Below are 18,305 nucleotides of genomic sequence, written 5' to 3' on the forward strand. Positions count from 1 at the left end.
GCACAAACAGGCTAATGTGGTTGGGGAGAGCCAGATTATCTTGTTAGTTGCTACATTTTTGAATCAGCAAATAATCACCCCTTTAGTGTCTCACTGTTGATTTTTGACATTTTGGCCTTTGCAAGATGGTTGTGAAGTCTTAAAAGCTGTTTAAACGGCTCTGGATGTCTTAAACACCAAAACGATAATTATTTTTAAGAGGCTCTTAGTACGTACGAAGGTGCTGGGTAACAATTTCACAGTTGGTTTGACTTTGGTGAATTATAATAAATGCTACTAAAACGTGCATATTTTCATGAGTTTTATAGCTAAACTGATCTTGGCCTAGCACAAAATTTAGTATTTTAATCAGAAGCTCCTCCACAGGTGAGGTTGGGGGGGGGGGGCCTTTGCCCCAAATGCCCCATCCTGGATCCGCCATTGTAGGAGGATCAATTTGTAAAAAGTTGGTTTTTCAGATTGTGGACTATCAATAAAACACAAAACAAGCTTACTTTAATAGTATAGTGAAAGATAATGACAACATACAGGAATAGCTATATAAAAGGTAAGGGGGGCCTAGACTCAGGGTTACACAACTTCCTGACACGGGTAGCTGGATCCCTGGCAAGACAAAACCGTAAAATACAGTACACAATTACAACATTAACAGTTAAAAGTTCCTACTATATCCAGTGTATCGGCAACTTGGTGATGACTTCCGGATGTTGGGCTTTATATAGAGTAATAAACAATATGTTAGTTTTGATTGTGGGTTTGGCACTTTAATTATTGGCGGGAATTAGCCGTCATGTCTGTTTCCAGTGTTACGCTAGAAGCCTATCTGTCCTTGGGGATTGGAGAAATCCCCTCGGACTGGGTGACTCAGGTGTGGTCGGATAACTTCTGCGAAACTGTACCGCTATCTGGGGAAGACGGAGGCGATTTGTTTAAGGAAGAAAACTGGAGAGCAGTCGTATCCGCTACTGCCAAATGGCTACACAGGTCAGAAGGAGAAGGTAAAACACTTGTAATGGTCCATAATAGTACGTAGTGTATTTTGTTAGGTCAATTGTATACTGTTTTGGCTGAGGGTGGCATCGCGTACAAATCAGTTATTGCAGTGATCTTCAGTATGGTGGATAAGATGAAGGAGGTAAGCGTGACTGTACCTCAAGATGATATTAAACTGCAATAGTTTCAAATGTGTATTTCATGTCTACATAAATGCGGTTACACATTTAATACTACTCATGATAACACTGAACTGATTGTCTTATAGACTTTTAATGATACATGTTTAGCAACACTGGCTGCTAACCTGTACCTGTTGTTACTACAGATTCCAGGTATGTGAGTGTTGTGGGAATACACTTGATCAAGTTTAATCTTGTAGGTAGTGGAGGGTTTAAGGTGTTTCACCCAATGGTGTTCCAGAGAGTTATTGAGTCACTACACTTGAACCCTGAATATGAGAAGAGTAAGTGTGTTACTGTAACCATGACAACTGTTGTATCTAATAACAGTATTTATTTTTTGTGTTTATCCATGTATTAGGTATTGCCCAACAACAACAACGTAAGAAGCAGCAGGAGCAGTCAAAGAAGACAACCAAAGGGAAGAGAAAGCGACGAGCTGCAGCAGCAGCATCACTTGTAGAAGAGGAAAGTATGGACACTGAGGAAATATCTCATAGTCAGAGTACAACAAAAGACTTGAGTCTTTCAGAACAAGAGCAAGTACATGTCCATAAACTGACTGTGGAAGCAGCTAAGGTGAAATGATATGAGTGTATGTGTTTGTGGGGGGAGGGGGAGCATAGTGAAGTGGCTAGAGCATCAGCCTGGTAATTGAAAGGTTCTGAATTCAATCCCCAGTTATGTCCAGTTGCGTTGTCATTATTTCCTGGAGCAATCCAGTCTATCCCCAGCTGTTTAAATAGACCTGGTGTCATCTGGGAAGCCACCCACCCAGCTGTAATATCAATATTTACCTGGTTGTAACCAGGGAAGGAAATACTATCTCTCCATATCTCACAATGAATGAAGGTCCAGGTCAGGTGGGACTTTGGGTGCTCACACTTTCGCCTCTGGGATATGCTACAGTATCCTGTTTACCAGTCCTGCCCCAGGATAGGTTGCCTGCGCTGACTCGTAACATCTGAGTAGTGCATAGGTGTAGCTCACTGGGACAGACATGACTGTGCTAGCATGGTAGCTGAAGTATTTGTGTGTGTGTGTGTGCATGCATGCATGCGTGCACAGAGAGAGGGTGGATGCACATCTTTGACAGATCACTCTGCAGTCGCTAAGTTCTGCTTCGACAATTAAGTTTCTGATGATCGAGGCTCTACTGTAGTTGAGCAGTGTCACAGGGGCTTCCCTAAAGAGTGGTAGAGCAGTGCAGCATTGCTCTACTTTACTTAAATTTCTTTTGTTGTGGTAAAAAGAATGTATATAATTAACCAATTAACTTTGATGTTGGTAGCAAATTGAACCACTCTACTTTATTTTACTGGGGAAAGCTCTGAGTGTCTGTAACAAATTTAGCTACAGCATAGAAAGTAAAAGTGTCACATTAATTGTGAGCATGTGTTAGTCACATGAGAAATGTTCTTCATCAGTACATGTTACATATTCTCAGGCATCATTATTGTGTTTGGAGAAGATGTCATTGAGAGATGAGGAGTTGTCACGGCAACAGGCAGTTAGTGTACTGGTTAAGATGATAGCTTGTGATATGTGCCCTGAGGCTGATCTGGACTTCATTAGTGTAATAGAGTCACCAAGAGTGTAAGTAGATGCATACCATCGTGTGTTTGGTACTGAGCATGTGTATAGTCCTGTATCTATAAAAGCATAGCTACCATATGTTTATTGGGCTAGCTACTGTCATGCATACTTGTGTACAATATTTAGCTTTTTCCATTTTAGTAATGAGAACCGACTGTCATTGTTGGGGTGGAGGTGTTTACATGTACTGTGTCAACCTTTCCATGGTGATAGGGAAAGACTGATTGCTGAGGTTAGTGGGGTACATACATGTACACTCAATACATATATACATAGTCAAAGTACATGAGTGAACACACAAAACATAATTATGTATTCTTACAATGTATGATATCAAACATTAATTGTTGAAGGTGTTCAGACAGCTACTACCTGTGATATTAATGTTGACTGATGAGAGCAGTAAAGTTGGTCCTGGTATTATCCCACCAGCCCTAGCTACTGTTGCCCACCAAGCTGTGAGGTTTGTTGGGTAAGTTTGTCTGTATGTGTGTACATGTTACAGTGTGGGGTGGGGTGGGGGCTAGACCTGATCTGTGCAAGTACATATGCCAGTGTTCTCTGAAAAGCAATGTAGTTGTATTTCACTACCTACATATCTAGCTACATTGTTCGACAAGGGAAGGAACATGCTCACCAACCAATGAGAGCTCTTGTACAACATGTTTGCTTCAACACCTCTGATAAGGCAGAATACAGGAATAGGCTAGCTAAGGTAATTGTATTTGTGCGTCTGTATGTATGTGTGTGTCTGTATGTGTGTAGTGTGTGTCTGTACATGTATGGCATGTTGTTGTGTGTGTGTGTGTGCATGTGTGTGCGTGTGTACATTGTATCTGCTGGATGTAGCCAATATCCTGATCTCAGTCTTGTATGTATGTGTAGGCAATTGTATTCCACAGGATTCTGTAGTATACTACACTACACACTAACATGTGTATGTCTACATGTGTTATGTACGTATTGTAGTTGACCACTTTACTACTAGGCTATGTGTGTGAGGACTCCTTGTATGCATCCATGTTACACTGGCTGTACAAGTTCTCCAGAAACACCAAGGTGAATGGATACTATATGCAGGCAGTAAATACGTACACGCACATGTACTCTATATTACACAACCCTTTAATTGTCTTGCTCTTGTATACTGAGTATATACGCACACATGCACATACAGTACACACACATTTTATCTACACTAGTAACACTACCACAAGTATCACATGTACACATTCATTGTCCTATACACTATTTTACACCTTCTGTGTGAACATGTTGTACTGCAGGTCTCCTTCAGATTATTTGCTCTGGATGTTATCAGTCAACTGATGTCTTTATCACTAAGAGAAGTCAATGATGGTCAGTGAATTGTGTACATGTGTACTTTAGTCATATACATAAAGCTAGTAGTGTAGCTGTTTGGCTGTCAAATCACCCATAGAGCTAGAAGACCAGTATTTCAAACTGGCATGAAAAAAAAACACCTCTAAGCAAGACACACGATCTTCCCAAACAGTTTTCAGGGAACCAAGTGACTAAAGGATTACATTAGAGCTGTACCGATATGGGTTTTTGGCATGTACCGATATCCGATATGGATACCACCAAAAGAAGCCGATAACCGATAGTCGATCCGATATTTGCATTACAAACAAAAGTCATAGATAATCTATGCATTTACCTACTCTACAACAACATGTGGATATATTCATTGCTCACTCTATGCCTGTGGTGATAGTGGCTTGGGTTTCTATTGTGCAATCCAGACAATTAGGCACCCACAAACATTTTTATGCATACTCCCATGAAGCCTTAAACAGATATTCTCCGCATTTTATTGGCTTGTGTGAACTCTGGTACAGTAGGTTTCCTTGGTTATCCTGTGACCATTCTTTTATATTACAAAGGTACTATATAACAGCTTCATTTAAGACTGATAAGCTTTAATTTCCAGCAACAAAGACTAGAATCGTGTATATTTGTATGGCTTCTCGTAGCGTAGCGTTTGCTGTACAGTGAACAATAAGCCACTGCCACTAAACAGCCACATGGATAACGTAGAAAACCAATATATAATCCGTTTATGTACAAACTATTGCTGTATAAATATCGGTAGCGGAATCGGTCCTCCTACTGTTCTGTACCGATACCGATATTGGTAAAAAATGCCATATCGGTGGCCGATATTTTGGCCGATCCGATTATCGATACAGCTCTAGATTACATATGGCACATTATGGGTGTGGTGTGTGTTGCATAGCCAAGTAGCTAGAACACCAGCCTGATTTTCTAAATGTTCCAGGTTTTATATGCCTGGTTATGCCCATGCAGTTGCTGTTGTTATCTTCAGCAAGAATCTTTACTCACATCTATCCTGCTGTTTAAAGAAGTAAATACCAACTGTCAATGTTTCACAGAATGGGTAAATGGACTTTGGTGCCCATACCTTCACCGGTGAGATATATGGTACAGCCTCCTGCAGGTTGCTAGTCCTGCCCTTGCCTGTGCTGTCTACAGCAACTGAGTAGCACACAGGCATCCCAGTACTGGTTCACTGGATAGGCATGACCATGCTAGCATGGTAGACAATTTCTTTGCTTTGTGCGTGTGTGTGCGTACATGCATACGGGTTTGTGCGTGTATACATGCATAAGGGTGTGTGCTGTTCGTTATTTATTCTTTATCTACAGGTGAGGAACTGACTGGAGATCAGCTATATTTTCTCAGTTACCAGTTTCTCTTGAGGATGGTACTGTCAAGATGTTCTGACCGATCTGCAGTGTAAGCAACTACATGTGTCGTGTGTGGTGTGTTATTATGCTCCTACGATATGTTACAAGTGGAATTTAAAGATAATCCTCTAAAAGAGTGTATGTACGTATGTTATATTAGAATATTAGGTCAACAGTACATCCACGCTGACCTACGTGTATATGAATAGTTGGTACCTTTCTGATGGTGACTGTTGCAGTTTGTATGTAGTTTGGTATTGCATTATCTTCTGTTAGGGTTCGTGCTAGAGCGCTCACGTCATTGTCTTCTGCTGCTGGCTCTACTGATAATGTGAAGTTGATTGGAGTTGTGAAGGAATTGGTACTACCAAGAAGTGCCAATTTTGAGCAACAAACACCTGAAGATGACAAGTGTGTGTGTGTGTGTGTGTGTGTGGGTGTGGGTGTGTGTGTGTGTGTGTGTGTGTGGAGGGGGTGATAATCGAAAAGTTCAATGCCCAGTTTTGCCAAGTTGGTGTTGTTGTTTCCTTAAGCAAGAAACTTTACTCACATTGCTCCAATCTACCCAGCTGTACTGTATGTCGGGGACCTGATGGCCTGTGAACTGGGGAAACAATCCATTCAGCTGTATCATCAATGTATACCTGGTGTTTACTGGGGAAGCAAGTGCCCAAATCTCCTGGTCACGTTTAGCAGTGTTGGGGTCGTTGTGGAACTTTGGGTTCTGCGACCTCTCCATGAGACCTGGCCAGTCCTCCTGTGGATTACTAGCCCTGCCCCAGGAGGATTTGCCTCGAAATCCCTGAGTGGTACACAGACATCCCAGTGCTAGTTCACTGAGCAGCAATGTTTCGCACAGCTACTGTAGGCTTTGCTTGCTTGTGTGTGTATGTGTGTATTATTTTTATGTATTTCAATACATTATTCATAGTGTTACAATGTATTGTGAGTTATACACTATCAGGTGAAGAAGCCATATCACATGCTGAGCTGATGTTACCGATGATACGTCGTAGAACATCCGATGATAAAGTGATCGTCAGGAAGGCAGCCATACAGGTGTACAAAGACCTCACATGACACACAATATAATGGTGGAGTGTTCTTTACAGGCATTGGAAGCATTAGTGAGACTTGACCTAAACCATATTAGGAAATAGGTACGTAATGAAATGTGACTGTTTTGTACATCTTCGCCTCTCCATGTGTATGTGTGCATGTAGTGCTTCTAATAAGGTTCTGCAAGGATTTTTTTCTCATTTTCTGACTGTTACGTACCTTAAGACGATCATACAGGTGTACACAGAGGTGAAACTCAATAATCGCTAATGCTATGAGCTTGATTTTATCAATGTTCAACATGGTTAGGTCTGGAACATGTCTTTTCACATTTCATATCTTTCCCACACATATAAAACATAGCGTGTGTGTGTATGTGTTTGTATATGCCATACCTTTGCCTACATATGATATTGATAGGATGTTCAGATATTTCATGATCACTGCATGGACCCAGCTCTGTCAGTCCGCAAACAAGCCCTCACCTCACTCAACTCACTCACCATTGATGCCCCCACTTGTACCATCCTTCACAGGTCAGTGTCTTCTGATAGCTCAATATTACTGTATGACAAATATTGACTAAAATTGTTAAAAAGTGAAGTCAGTGGAATCTATATCCAGTAGTACAATTCTTATGTGTTTGTGTGTGTCTGTCTGTGGGGGCCTGACATTCCACAGACATTTGCTTGGGTACTTCATCACAACGTCCGAGGGGTTACTAAGTCATATGCATAGATCCTGGTTTAGAGTGGGGATGGGAATCAGACACAGGTTTTAAGGCCAATTGTTTTTTTTATTGTGATCTTGTGTATCTCGTGTGTATAGTTTATGGCTGGATGGAGTGATGCCAATGGTTATGGACAAAGAGATCAGTGTCCAGGAAAAGTGCTTCTTGCTCCTTGAAGAATTTCTATTGTCACTTATTTCTCCCTACACTGAGTAAGTGTCCAGTCTGATGTACAGCTGATCATCAGATATCATCCAAATACCATTGTTCCTAGAATAAAGATGACGTGTGAATTTGTTAGGAAACTGTTATTGAAGCCATTAATTTACTGTATATGGTTCAATTACTGAGCACTAGTGACTAAATACTCCAATTCAATGTTATCTGTTGATGTTTGAATACTCAAGGTGGCTAGGATACTAGGGTTAGGATAACCAAGGATGCACTAGCATGAATTATGCACAAACTAGTTCATCTTTGTGATGACACACACCTGGCTCTAATTGAAAAGACCAGGGTAGTCTTAATACTAGGTCTTGTAAGTGGCTTGATTTGTAGAATGAGACTTACTGCAACCAACTTGTGAATTGTCGATATGGTTATCAACTGCAGCTGCTACAAGGAAGAACAATAATGTCTAGCCAGTTCACAATAAGCCTGGGTGTCTATATGGATAAATACAGTACACAAGTAGGACATAGAAAGTTTTGTTACTGGTCTCATTATATTTCTAGTCTACCTAGTGAAATGGAAAAGTTTGTGTGGCAGTTATTTGATGTGATAGCATCAGATGAAGATCTGCAGTGAGTGAACTATTTATGTATGTATGTATGTAAGTAGTATACTCTTGTATGCATGTACATCTACATGTACCATATTTTACTGGTTAATAGCCGCCCACAGATAGTGGCCGTTCCACAGCTTAGACTAAGTATACCCTAAAGTATTGTAGTGAACTTAGAACATGTAGTTTACACTCAGACACTTGTATGTGTCCATGTATTGTGTCAGACTACAATATAACGGTCGGCCATTCCTGATCAAGTGATTTATGTTGGTTGATCAATGCCGCCATTGGTAGACCATTTGATTTTTTATAGCTGTAATTCTTAATGTTATGACAGTTGTTGTTTATTGTTGCATCATTACCTTTCATTATCAACCCTGCTCGATTGCTATGTAAATTTTTCATCCTGTCGAAGGATCGGCTGGCCATGCATACATAAGCTAGAGCATCGCATCGTGTGTTTACCTCAATGATGTCATACTTGTCCGTCAAATAGACTACTTGAGGCACCCATACACACAGTGTGATGTCAGTAATTTGATACGTATGTACTGCTAAAAATTAATTTATAATTGGAGTAGGGATCCAAGCAATGAAAATAATGAAACAAGAGATGAATGATGGTATTGCAGCATAGCTCTGTGAGTAAATCCCTACATTGGCATGTTATAGTTATTTTGTTCAATGCCAAAGTAGGGATTTTCCCACTGAGCTCTGCTGTAATAGTACCATCATTCATCTCTTGTTTTCACTACTTTTATTGCTTGGATCCCTACTATAATTTAAAATTTTTATTTTATTGTTACAGAACACAGTTGTACATGTATGACTGTTCTATTAGGGTGACTGTTGTATTAGAGTATTTTTGAGTCAGCTTCTCACACCAAGAGGTGTGATCACTATTCCTTGTTTACACCATGATGTCATTATAAATCATCTAGACCAATGGAGGGCAAGGTCATCGTGTTAGAGTAAATAGATTTGTGGTACCTCTTATAGTAGCGTAATCTCCTCTGCGGGCGTGTGTGTGTGTTTATTAATCCTGTTAGATGGATTAATATATTCCAAAAAAAAAATGATTTTATCGCATAAGATATCTCAAGGGTGATTTTAAAAACATTACTTTAAGTGGTACACATCATTTTAAGGCCAATCCCTACTTAAACAGTACTGTTTGATATCTGAACTACATACTGCATTTAAATACACTTTTGCTGCATGAGTTACTATGTATATTGTTTGTACCTTAATTGTATGTTACTCTAGTCAGCTTGGATGATACTGGAGATTGTTGCAACATTTGCTAGTTACCTGGTGGATGAGATGGCAGTGATCTGTTTCTCTCAGCAATGTGTCAGCCAGTCAAGAGATACACCAGGTATCTGTTGTCTCCACACACACACACACACACACACACACACACACACACACACACACACACACACACACACACACACACACACACACACACACACACACACACACACACACACACACACACACACACACACACACACACACACACACGCACGCACGCATGCACATACACACAAAGATATCACAACAAACAGGCTATACTTGACGTTATATATATATACAAGCAGAATACTACATTAGTAGAATGACACCAGGCTTATTGTTTTATCTGAATGTGCACCCCAGCCATCAATTACTGTTACTAAAATAGCTAAGTGGCCATTACACTTTGTCTTCAGCTATGTTCAGCCCGTTACACAGTGTACATTACAAACAAAGAATACTATGAGAAGGACCTCCACAATCAATCTAGTCATAACAGAAAACTCGGATGGTTGCCATTTTAGATTTCATCACACACCACTACTACGAATCAACACCTTACACTGTCAGCAAAGATAATTAGAACACAAAGCAGGACACAGGTACAGTAAGTCCATGAAGCATGCGTTGTATGTATTGCGGTATGCCAAAAAGTACATGTCGAACTGAAACGACGTCAAGCAGTGAAAAAAATCAAGCCCATATCTTTAGCCATTATCAAGTTATGCTTGCATCAAATAGGCAGTCAGTCAGCAGAAAATTCCACTAAATGAATATTTTTTTATTTTGTAGTGTTTTGGGTTGCACCGAAAACATTTTTGGGCTTAACCAATACTGCCAAGACACCATGAAGGTACTATGAGGCTGGTTTTAGGGTGATGTTTTTGGCCAGAAAAGCCTTCATGATTCCTAATATACAGTTCTATCGTACTGTATGCTACATAACTCATATACTACTTATACACCACATATACTAACAGGCCCTCTCCATGCTAGGCCATTTGTTGTATTCTTGTGTATGTACCCCTCTACCCAGCTAAAACAGTTATGTATCTTGAATTTATTGTAAGCAGTAGGTGATATTAATGTTATAACATACTATAAAAAGCTAAGTGGCTGGTACTTTCATATAGTTGACAGTTTCGTTAATTATTCTGTGAAGTGAATTTCATATGCTATGTAGACGAAATGATGGCTCTATTACAGTGTTATGTCTGTGTTGTGTGTAATTTATCCACAATTTATCCCCAATGCTTACATGTAATAGTTGTTACATGTACATGAGGGGTTTTGCCTGATACTTATGGCTGCCCGATTGCCCGAGGGCATACATATATGAATACCCTGTGATGTAACACTTATCAGGGTGATAGCCTGTACAGGGCGATCAATCACCCAAGTCAATACAACCCAGCCATTGTATATATTATATAGGCATACCTGAAATTTTCGATTATGAGTCAGCAGCTATTACATTCTGGTTACATTCGGTTATGATGAACGGAGATATCATGGAGAATTTCGTTTATGCGAGTTTAATGTTTTAATCATTTGTTTTTAATTGTTTATGAAAAAAGTACGGAGTTCACTATAGCTAAGCTTGCTTGTAGAGTGGTTACTCTGTGCAGAGTGGTAGCTTCGTGATAGGGGCATATCCATATTCGAAAATGTGTAGAAAGGATTGATGACTAAACTATAGTTCTCAATTTACCCCCAACTTTTTTCAACTCATAAGATGACGAAGATATCAAAACATTTTTCATCTTCATGGCAAAATCCAAGTCATACATCCTAATCATGTGAGTATTAATCAATCCCCACAATCAATTTCGGCGTCAATGTTTATATAACCACTGCCCAGTTGTAAACCAGCTACATTTCATAAGTAGCCCAACTAGCTGGGCTACAAGTAATAGTTGTATCACGTGCCCTCATGATTTATCTGATATGTACACCCAAGCTCGAGGGCCTAACTTGGGTGTACATATCAGGCAAATCACGAGGGCATGTGATACAACTGATATGTGCCATGTAGGCTAATAGCCTACTGTGGTGGGCGACTAATCACCAAAGCCAATATGGGGCAACCCGCTGGATTTATTATATAGACAGTCTTGTAAAATTCGATTATGGGTCAGCAGCAAGTAACGTTGCAGTTACATTTGTTAACATAAATGGGCAAATCCTATGAATATTATGGAAACACTCAATTTTGTGATTTAACAAATGTTTCAAAGTTGCTACATTGTTTAACCACTGTTTACAATGTTTTCCAACCATCCAGAGGGGTAAGCTTCGCTGTAGAGTGGTTACCTCGTGATAGACGAAAAGTGGGTGTGGTATGTAACCAAACACGCGGATGTGCGACTGTAAATTAACCATGACACTAGCTCTCACCTTAAACTTCTGTTTGCCAACTCATAGGGTGGTAAGGGTGTTGAATCGCCTCCGTCTGAGTGCTGTAGAATGCAAAATCGGGTTCATGGCTTTCATCACATGAGCAATAATAAACTCCCACAATCGAATACTGCCGGGATTCTTATCAAAATAAACAACGTTACCTCATCAGATATCAAGGCTATGGTACATTTAAGTTAAACTATGGCCAGGCCATGGTTTAACTTAAATGTACCATGGAAAGCCATGGTTTATGAGATCTGTACCCTGTAATTCTCCTTTGAAGTTAGGTGGTTTCATGGTACGTTATGAATTGTAGCCTGGGCGGCTCCTTTAATCTGAGGTGTGAAAGTGTTACGTGAATAGATAACACACTTAATGCTCACCTTTTCTTTGTACACATGTGTGTCATATTGATCATGGTTACAGTTGATACAGGTGTCCTAAGGAGGGTACTGACCATACTAGGATGTGTGACCAACAAGATGTCCCAGCAACAATTGAAGAGTTTACAAGGTGAGGGATGGTTGGTTTGTGTATCTTGAATATGGATACTACTTTTGTTGTGTAAATATGTATCTGACTGGCAGTGTATTGAATCCTATTGACAAGGGAGCATGCAACTTTATATGTGACTAACATTACTAATAGCAACATTCAAACATGCTTAAGTTAGTAACTTATGTGGTACCACTTAAATGTAATGTCGTCTTGCGAGAGTGTGAACAATTACATACATACTTTACTTGTCACCTTGTAATGATGATACATAAATACCTACATATTACACATTGTTTAGAACAACTGGAGAGACTCTTATTAGGATTTGAACTGGACTACCTAGCTACTGGAGCTGCCATTGACACAATGGAAAAGGTATAATCTATCAAATTACTAGGACTGTATCAATACGGATATTACGAGAATTGGTATTGATCAATTACAAGTCTACAATACAGATATTTCACTCTAGTTATATGCACTGTTAAAAGTAGTACATGTACCATGAGAAGCACTTTATGTATTTACCAAAGTGACTTAGTTGCCAAATGATTTAGTTCTTAACTTGTATGAGTCCAATCCCAGGTTGGTCAAGTTTTTTTTTTTCTTATTTGTTCTATGATTTATACTGACGAAAACATGGATAAAAACCTTTTGTGAACAGTCATAAGATACCAACAAATAAAAGGATTACATTGTTGAAGAACATATGATTTGTAGTAATCTAACACAGCCACAGTGATCGTGCTTCATACTCTATTATGCCAGAGGAGGTCGGAAACGATTTATACGCCATTGAAATGAATTATGCAAATTCTCATTTTTCTGGGACAAAGTAAAACATGCGGACAGCGTAAAGTGTGCAAGGCATGATCGCATTGTTTGTAGACCTCATAACTGGTTAGTGTTCGAATGTTACGATAGAAGGTGTTTTATAGATTTCACCTAGAAAACCAAATGTTTTTTTTGCAAACAGAATACATCACTTTAATGCTTACACACAGCACAATCTGATTATTTAACAATCCCCTGTCATTCCCACCTTTCACTAGTTTTGTATTGAAACTATTGAAGGTCATGTTCCAGATACAGGCCTTAAATTAACCTGCGGTCAAAATAGCACAATGTCTGCACCTAATTAGTTTTGGGCGGACACCCATGTCCTTGCAAAACCAATAGTGGTACCATAAAAGCTGATGTGTGCATGTTTGTTTGTAGTGCTAACAATAACTGTCACTTGGTTGCTAGGAGATACTACATTTTCCCAACCCAAGGATTTACCAATGCCACCTCCCCTTTGTACTGCTATCACCAGCAGCTGTTATGACCACAGTCTGGTGATATGTTGCAGCTATGTGGTTGTGTTTAACCTCAAAACTTTCAATGGAAACTCCCTATTCCAATTCCAGCAGTCTATACAAAGTGCTCCTCTAGCTCATGTCTGTACAATTTGATGCTATGTCTGTACATTTGTGAATATGTAAGGACATTTATCCTCAGCACCTTAAAAATTAAATTAAGGCCTGCAGATAAACCATACAATTAACAGAATAATTTTTTTTTTGTTTATTTTACGTAGCACACATTAAGCGTTTCTGACCTCCTCTGCTGTTATGCTATAAAGCATATCGGTTTGACTTTTAAGTACGTATCAGTTGTATGTATGATATCGGTTCATTAGAAAACCTGTATGGAAATAGATATTAAATGCATGTCGAATATTGGTGTTGGATGTGAAAATGTAGTATCAATACAGCCCTACAAATTATGAGGTAGTGTCATATAGATAGTTACTCAACATATTCCTTGTTCATCTCATTGTTTAGATCATCGGGAGTCAGTACCCCAACAATCAAGCTGCAGCTACTAATGTCATCAACAAGTGGTCACTGCCATTGATCAAGTCTTGTGAAAACTATCTCTCTGCTGTTGTGGTGGAACAATCCACAAGTTTGTTGAGTGTTACCTGGTAAACTAGATTCTATGACCAACCTAAGTTTCAATTTGTAAGTGCAAAAATTAAATAAAATTAAAAAAACCAGCCACTACAATATATGTAACTACTTGCTACAACAACACACATAGTTATTTACTACCTCAATATAGTTACAATTACTTAGCAGTGCATAACTGAGGCTCAAACTCCAATAGAACAATCACTGTTTGCATAGCATTTGTATGTACATTAAGACCATAAAATTACTTCACTGTGGTACAGTCTTATATTACAAATACATGTTGATATGTTGTCTTTACAGAGTCCACACCGTCAGATAGAACATGGACCGAAGATTCTCTGATCAAACATCTCTTCATGTTAGGGGAGGTGGCCCAGTTGTGTCCTTCTCACATATCTCATCACTTGTGTTTGATGATCCAGTCCATGTTACTAGCTGCTGCTAACCATGGTAAGTGTGTGTGTGTGTGTGTGTGTGTGTGTGTGTGTGTGTGTGTGTGTGTGTGTGTGTGTGTGTGTGTGTGTGTGTGTGTGTGTGTGTGTGATGCCAACTCACTGGGTATGTATATTTTTAAATTATTAATTTAAAAATGAAGTACATGTAAGGATCCAAGCAGTGAAAATTAATGAATAAAATATTAATTAAGGTATTACATAGATTGGTGGGAAGATCCCTGTTTTGGCATGTTATAACAATCGTTTCGTTCAATGCCAAGGTAGATATTTTCCCACTGAACTATGCTGTAATACCATCATTCATGTCTTGTTCACAACATTTTATCACTTGGATCCCTACTTCATTTTTAAATCAATAATTTTTAGTTTGTTTGGCTATTTTTGTTACAAGTACACGAAAAAAATTGGAATTTTCTACTAGAGTAGGCACCATAGCACATCGATAAAAAGTACTGAAACGAGTTGGAGTAGTCCATGATATTAAATCGCTGTAAAACAATAAGAAGTGTTATATCTCTACTGTGCTCAAGATACCATAATTTAAATGCACAGTAGGGATATAACACTTCTTATTGTTTTACAGTGATTTAATATCATGGACTACTCCAACTTGTTTCAGTACTTTTTATCGATGTGCTATGGTCCCTACTCTAGTTGAAAATTCCAAATTTTTCGTGTACTTGTTTGTTAACTTTTTTTGCAAATAATTTTATTATGACTGGTGAACCCACGCATACTGAATCTGAAAAGGCACCGCACGCCCCAGCTATATCAAATATCGTGTGAAAAGTGAAGTATCCATTACGCTTTGTTGTCAGCTTTGTTCAACCCATTACACAGCATTTGGAATCAAGAACTTTTCGAAAAGCACCTCCACAATCCACGCATACTAAAGAAATCGTGCTGCGCGCCCCAATCATATTAATTATCGTCTGAAAAGTGAAGTATCCATTACGCTTCGCTGTCGGCTATGTTCAACCCGTTACACAGCAGTACGAATCAAGAACTGTTTGAAAAGCACCTCTGCGTATCAAAATAGCCACGATAAAAAATACGGATGATTTCTGTTTCGAAGGGAAGCCATCACGTGCTCGCACCAAATCGACACCTTTCCCTGTCAGCAAAGATGAGTGGGACACAAAGGAGGACACTGGTAAGTCCATGAAGAATGCATTGTACGTACTGCAGTATGCCAAAAGGCTCCTGTCAGGCTGAAGTGACGTCGAACAGTGAAAAAATCAAGCCCGTAGCCTTAGCCGTTATCGAGTTACACTTGTCTGAAGGCATCAGTCAGTCAGTCAGTCAGTTACTCAGTCAGTAGAAAATTCCGTTGAATAAAAAAATTTTAAAATTCCGTAACAACTTGTCGAAAGCGTTTTGGGTCGATCTGAAAGCTTGTTTGGGCTTAGTTTTACCTCACCAATACTACCTCATCGTCGTAAGGGAAAATTGAGGCTGATTTTTAGGTGATATTATTTCGTGGGCCATGCCTACTCCTTTGTGGTCCCTACTATACAGTTACTATCGTACTGTATGATAGCATACAGCTATACATGTGTGACTGTTCTATTAGAGTAAGTCAGTCTTAACCTAATTGGGGGGAACATGCCACTATTCCTTAATTTCATTGCACTAGCATTTGAATACAGTTAGAGCAATAATAAAGGTGCGTGAGGTGTGGTCCCTGTACTCGATCAACAGAGATCGTTCATCAATGTTGTCGAACCTATTGTGAAATTACCAAGCATAAGCACTTTGAATAATTTTGTGACTTATAAATAATTTATGCTGCTCAAGGAAGGCGTTGATACAGAAAATTAATGCCTTGATATGGTTTCATTGCATCATGAAGAAGACTGATAGAAGATAAAAGAAAAGACAAGGCACAGAGGGCACACTAGTTGAAACCCCAAAACTCACATGCCACTGGTGAGTTCGTTATTGTGGCGTAATATGGTGTCCATGCACTGCTTTGTTTTGCCTCTAGCCTTGTGACTGTGGTCAGGAAGCAGGCTGGCTGGCTTTAGTATTGGTAATTTTTTTTAAATTCTGTATCTGGCTGCCTGTAAGGGATCATCCACAATTTTCAACCTTTTTGCAGAGTACTCTATTATCTACCCCCTCCCAGCCCAAATCATACTGTTGACACATATGGATGTATTGTTAGCAGAACAAGTACACGGGTACTTTTTATAATTGCAAAATACATGTTATACTGTATATAAGTGACTGTTCTATTAGAGTATTCCGTTGATAGAAATTTATGTTATCTGTACAGAGTCCACACCCTCAGAGAGAACACAGACTGAAGATTCTATGATCAAACATCTCTTCATGTTAGAGAGGTGGCCCAGTTGTGTCCTTCCCACATATCTCATCACTTGTGTCTGATGATCCATTCCATGGTACTAGCTGCTGCTAACCATGGTAAGTGTGTCTGTGTCTGTGTGTGAGGCAGCATAGCCAAGTGGCTAGAGCATCATCCTGGTAATCGAAATATTCCAGGTTCAATGCCCAGTTATGCCAATTTGGTGTTGTTGTTTCCTTAAGCAAGAAACTTTACTTACGTTGCTCCTGAGGATCTGATGGCCTGGTGTTTTCTGGGGAAGCAACTCACCAGCTGTAACATCAAACGGTACCTGGTGTTTACTGGGGAAGCAACTGACCTTGTCTTGCTTAGTGGTGTTGGGGTGGTTGTGGAACTTTGGGTTCTGTGACCTCTCTCCAAGAGAACTACTGCAGATTACTAGCCCTGCCCCAGAAGGATTTTCCTACACAAGGCTCAAGCACCTGAATAGTGCACAGGCATCCCAGTGCTGGTTTGCTGGGCAACAATACATAGCTGTGTGAAACACAGCTGCTGTAGGCTTTGTTTTTATGTGTGTGTACGTGCGCGTGTGTGTGAGTGTGTGTGTCATTAGTGTTTAATGTCACTAGTGTGTGTGTGTGTATTTACTCATATGCAAGTACATGTGAAGTGGTATAACCCACCTGTGTCTTTCAGCCAGCTGTAGTCCTGACCCATACAATGAAGTATACATGTACTTATCTAGGTGACTGCTGTGAAAGACCAGCAAGCAGAGAACAACCAAACAAAACTTGCAATTTAAATTTATTAATTTAAAAAATGAAGTAAGTTTCCAGTGATAAAAAGTAATGAACAAGTGATCATACACTACAATAGTAGTGTATAGTAGGGACCACAAAGGAGTAGGCGTGGCCCACAAAATAAAATCATCCAAAAAACAGCCTCAACTTTCCCTAATGACGATGAGGCAGTATTGGTTGGGTAAAACCAAGCCCAAACAAGCTTTCAGATCAAGTTGCTACAGAATTTTAAAAATAATTTATTTAACAGAATTTTCTAGTCACTGACTGTCTGATGCCTTCAGACGAGTGTAACTTGATAACGGCTAAAGCTACGGGCTCGATTTTTTTGCTGTTCAACATCGTTTTGGCCCAACAGGCACCTTTTGGCATACCGCAGTACGTACAGTGCATTCTTCATGGACTTACCAGTGTCCTCCTTTGTGTCCCATTCATCTTTGCTGACAGCAAAAAGTATCGATATGGCGGTAGCACATGATGGCTTGCCTTTGTAACAGAAACCGTCTGT

General features: G+C 39.5%; 3 protein-coding genes across 4 annotated transcripts in view; 2 read left to right on the forward strand and 1 right to left on the reverse strand.

Annotated features, from left to right (window-relative positions):
* LOC136254298 (protein NLRC3-like) overlaps nucleotides 1-724 on the reverse strand; it is a 17,204-nt gene extending 16,480 nt beyond the window's left edge. The window contains exon 1 of the mRNA XM_066046965.1: nucleotides 667-724. The gene's annotated coding sequence lies outside the window, so the exon portion shown is untranslated. The remainder of the gene's footprint in view (nucleotides 1-666) is intronic.
* On the forward strand, nucleotides 723-7,098 carry LOC136254299 (condensin-2 complex subunit D3-L-like). Of its 2 annotated transcripts, XM_066046966.1 has the most exons (16): nucleotides 723-998; nucleotides 1,047-1,135; nucleotides 1,262-1,328; nucleotides 1,376-1,459; nucleotides 1,537-1,754; nucleotides 2,623-2,771; nucleotides 2,913-3,003; nucleotides 3,125-3,243; nucleotides 3,375-3,486; nucleotides 3,741-3,830; nucleotides 4,058-4,130; nucleotides 5,462-5,552; nucleotides 5,780-5,916; nucleotides 6,468-6,562; nucleotides 6,616-6,663; nucleotides 6,983-7,098. In XM_066046966.1, the coding sequence occupies exons 1-15, from the start codon at nucleotides 791-793 to the stop codon at nucleotides 6,661-6,663; spliced, it is 1,671 nt and encodes a 556-aa protein (XP_065903038.1). In that variant the 5' UTR covers nucleotides 723-790; the 3' UTR covers nucleotides 6,983-7,098. The 2 variants fall into 2 exon arrangements, 1 of the variants encoding a protein (XP_065903038.1); XR_010700427.1 differs by lacking the exon at nucleotides 6,983-7,098 and having other exon boundaries at nucleotides 5,780-5,914; nucleotides 6,616-6,661.
* On the forward strand, nucleotides 7,010-17,080 carry LOC136253663 (condensin-2 complex subunit D3-like). The gene is made up of 10 exons (XM_066046323.1): nucleotides 7,010-7,098; nucleotides 7,391-7,504; nucleotides 8,027-8,095; nucleotides 8,576-8,600; nucleotides 9,346-9,457; nucleotides 12,214-12,291; nucleotides 12,575-12,651; nucleotides 14,103-14,226; nucleotides 14,535-14,684; nucleotides 16,968-17,080. Exons 1-10 carry the CDS (start codon nucleotides 7,010-7,012, stop codon nucleotides 17,078-17,080), a joined length of 951 nt encoding a protein of 316 aa, XP_065902395.1.
* The last annotated feature ends 1,225 nt before the right edge of the window (nucleotides 17,081-18,305 follow it).

Source organism: Dysidea avara, chromosome 4 (assembly GCF_963678975.1).
Source record: "Dysidea avara chromosome 4, odDysAvar1.4, whole genome shotgun sequence".
NCBI lineage: Eukaryota > Metazoa > Porifera > Demospongiae > Dictyoceratida > Dysideidae > Dysidea > Dysidea avara.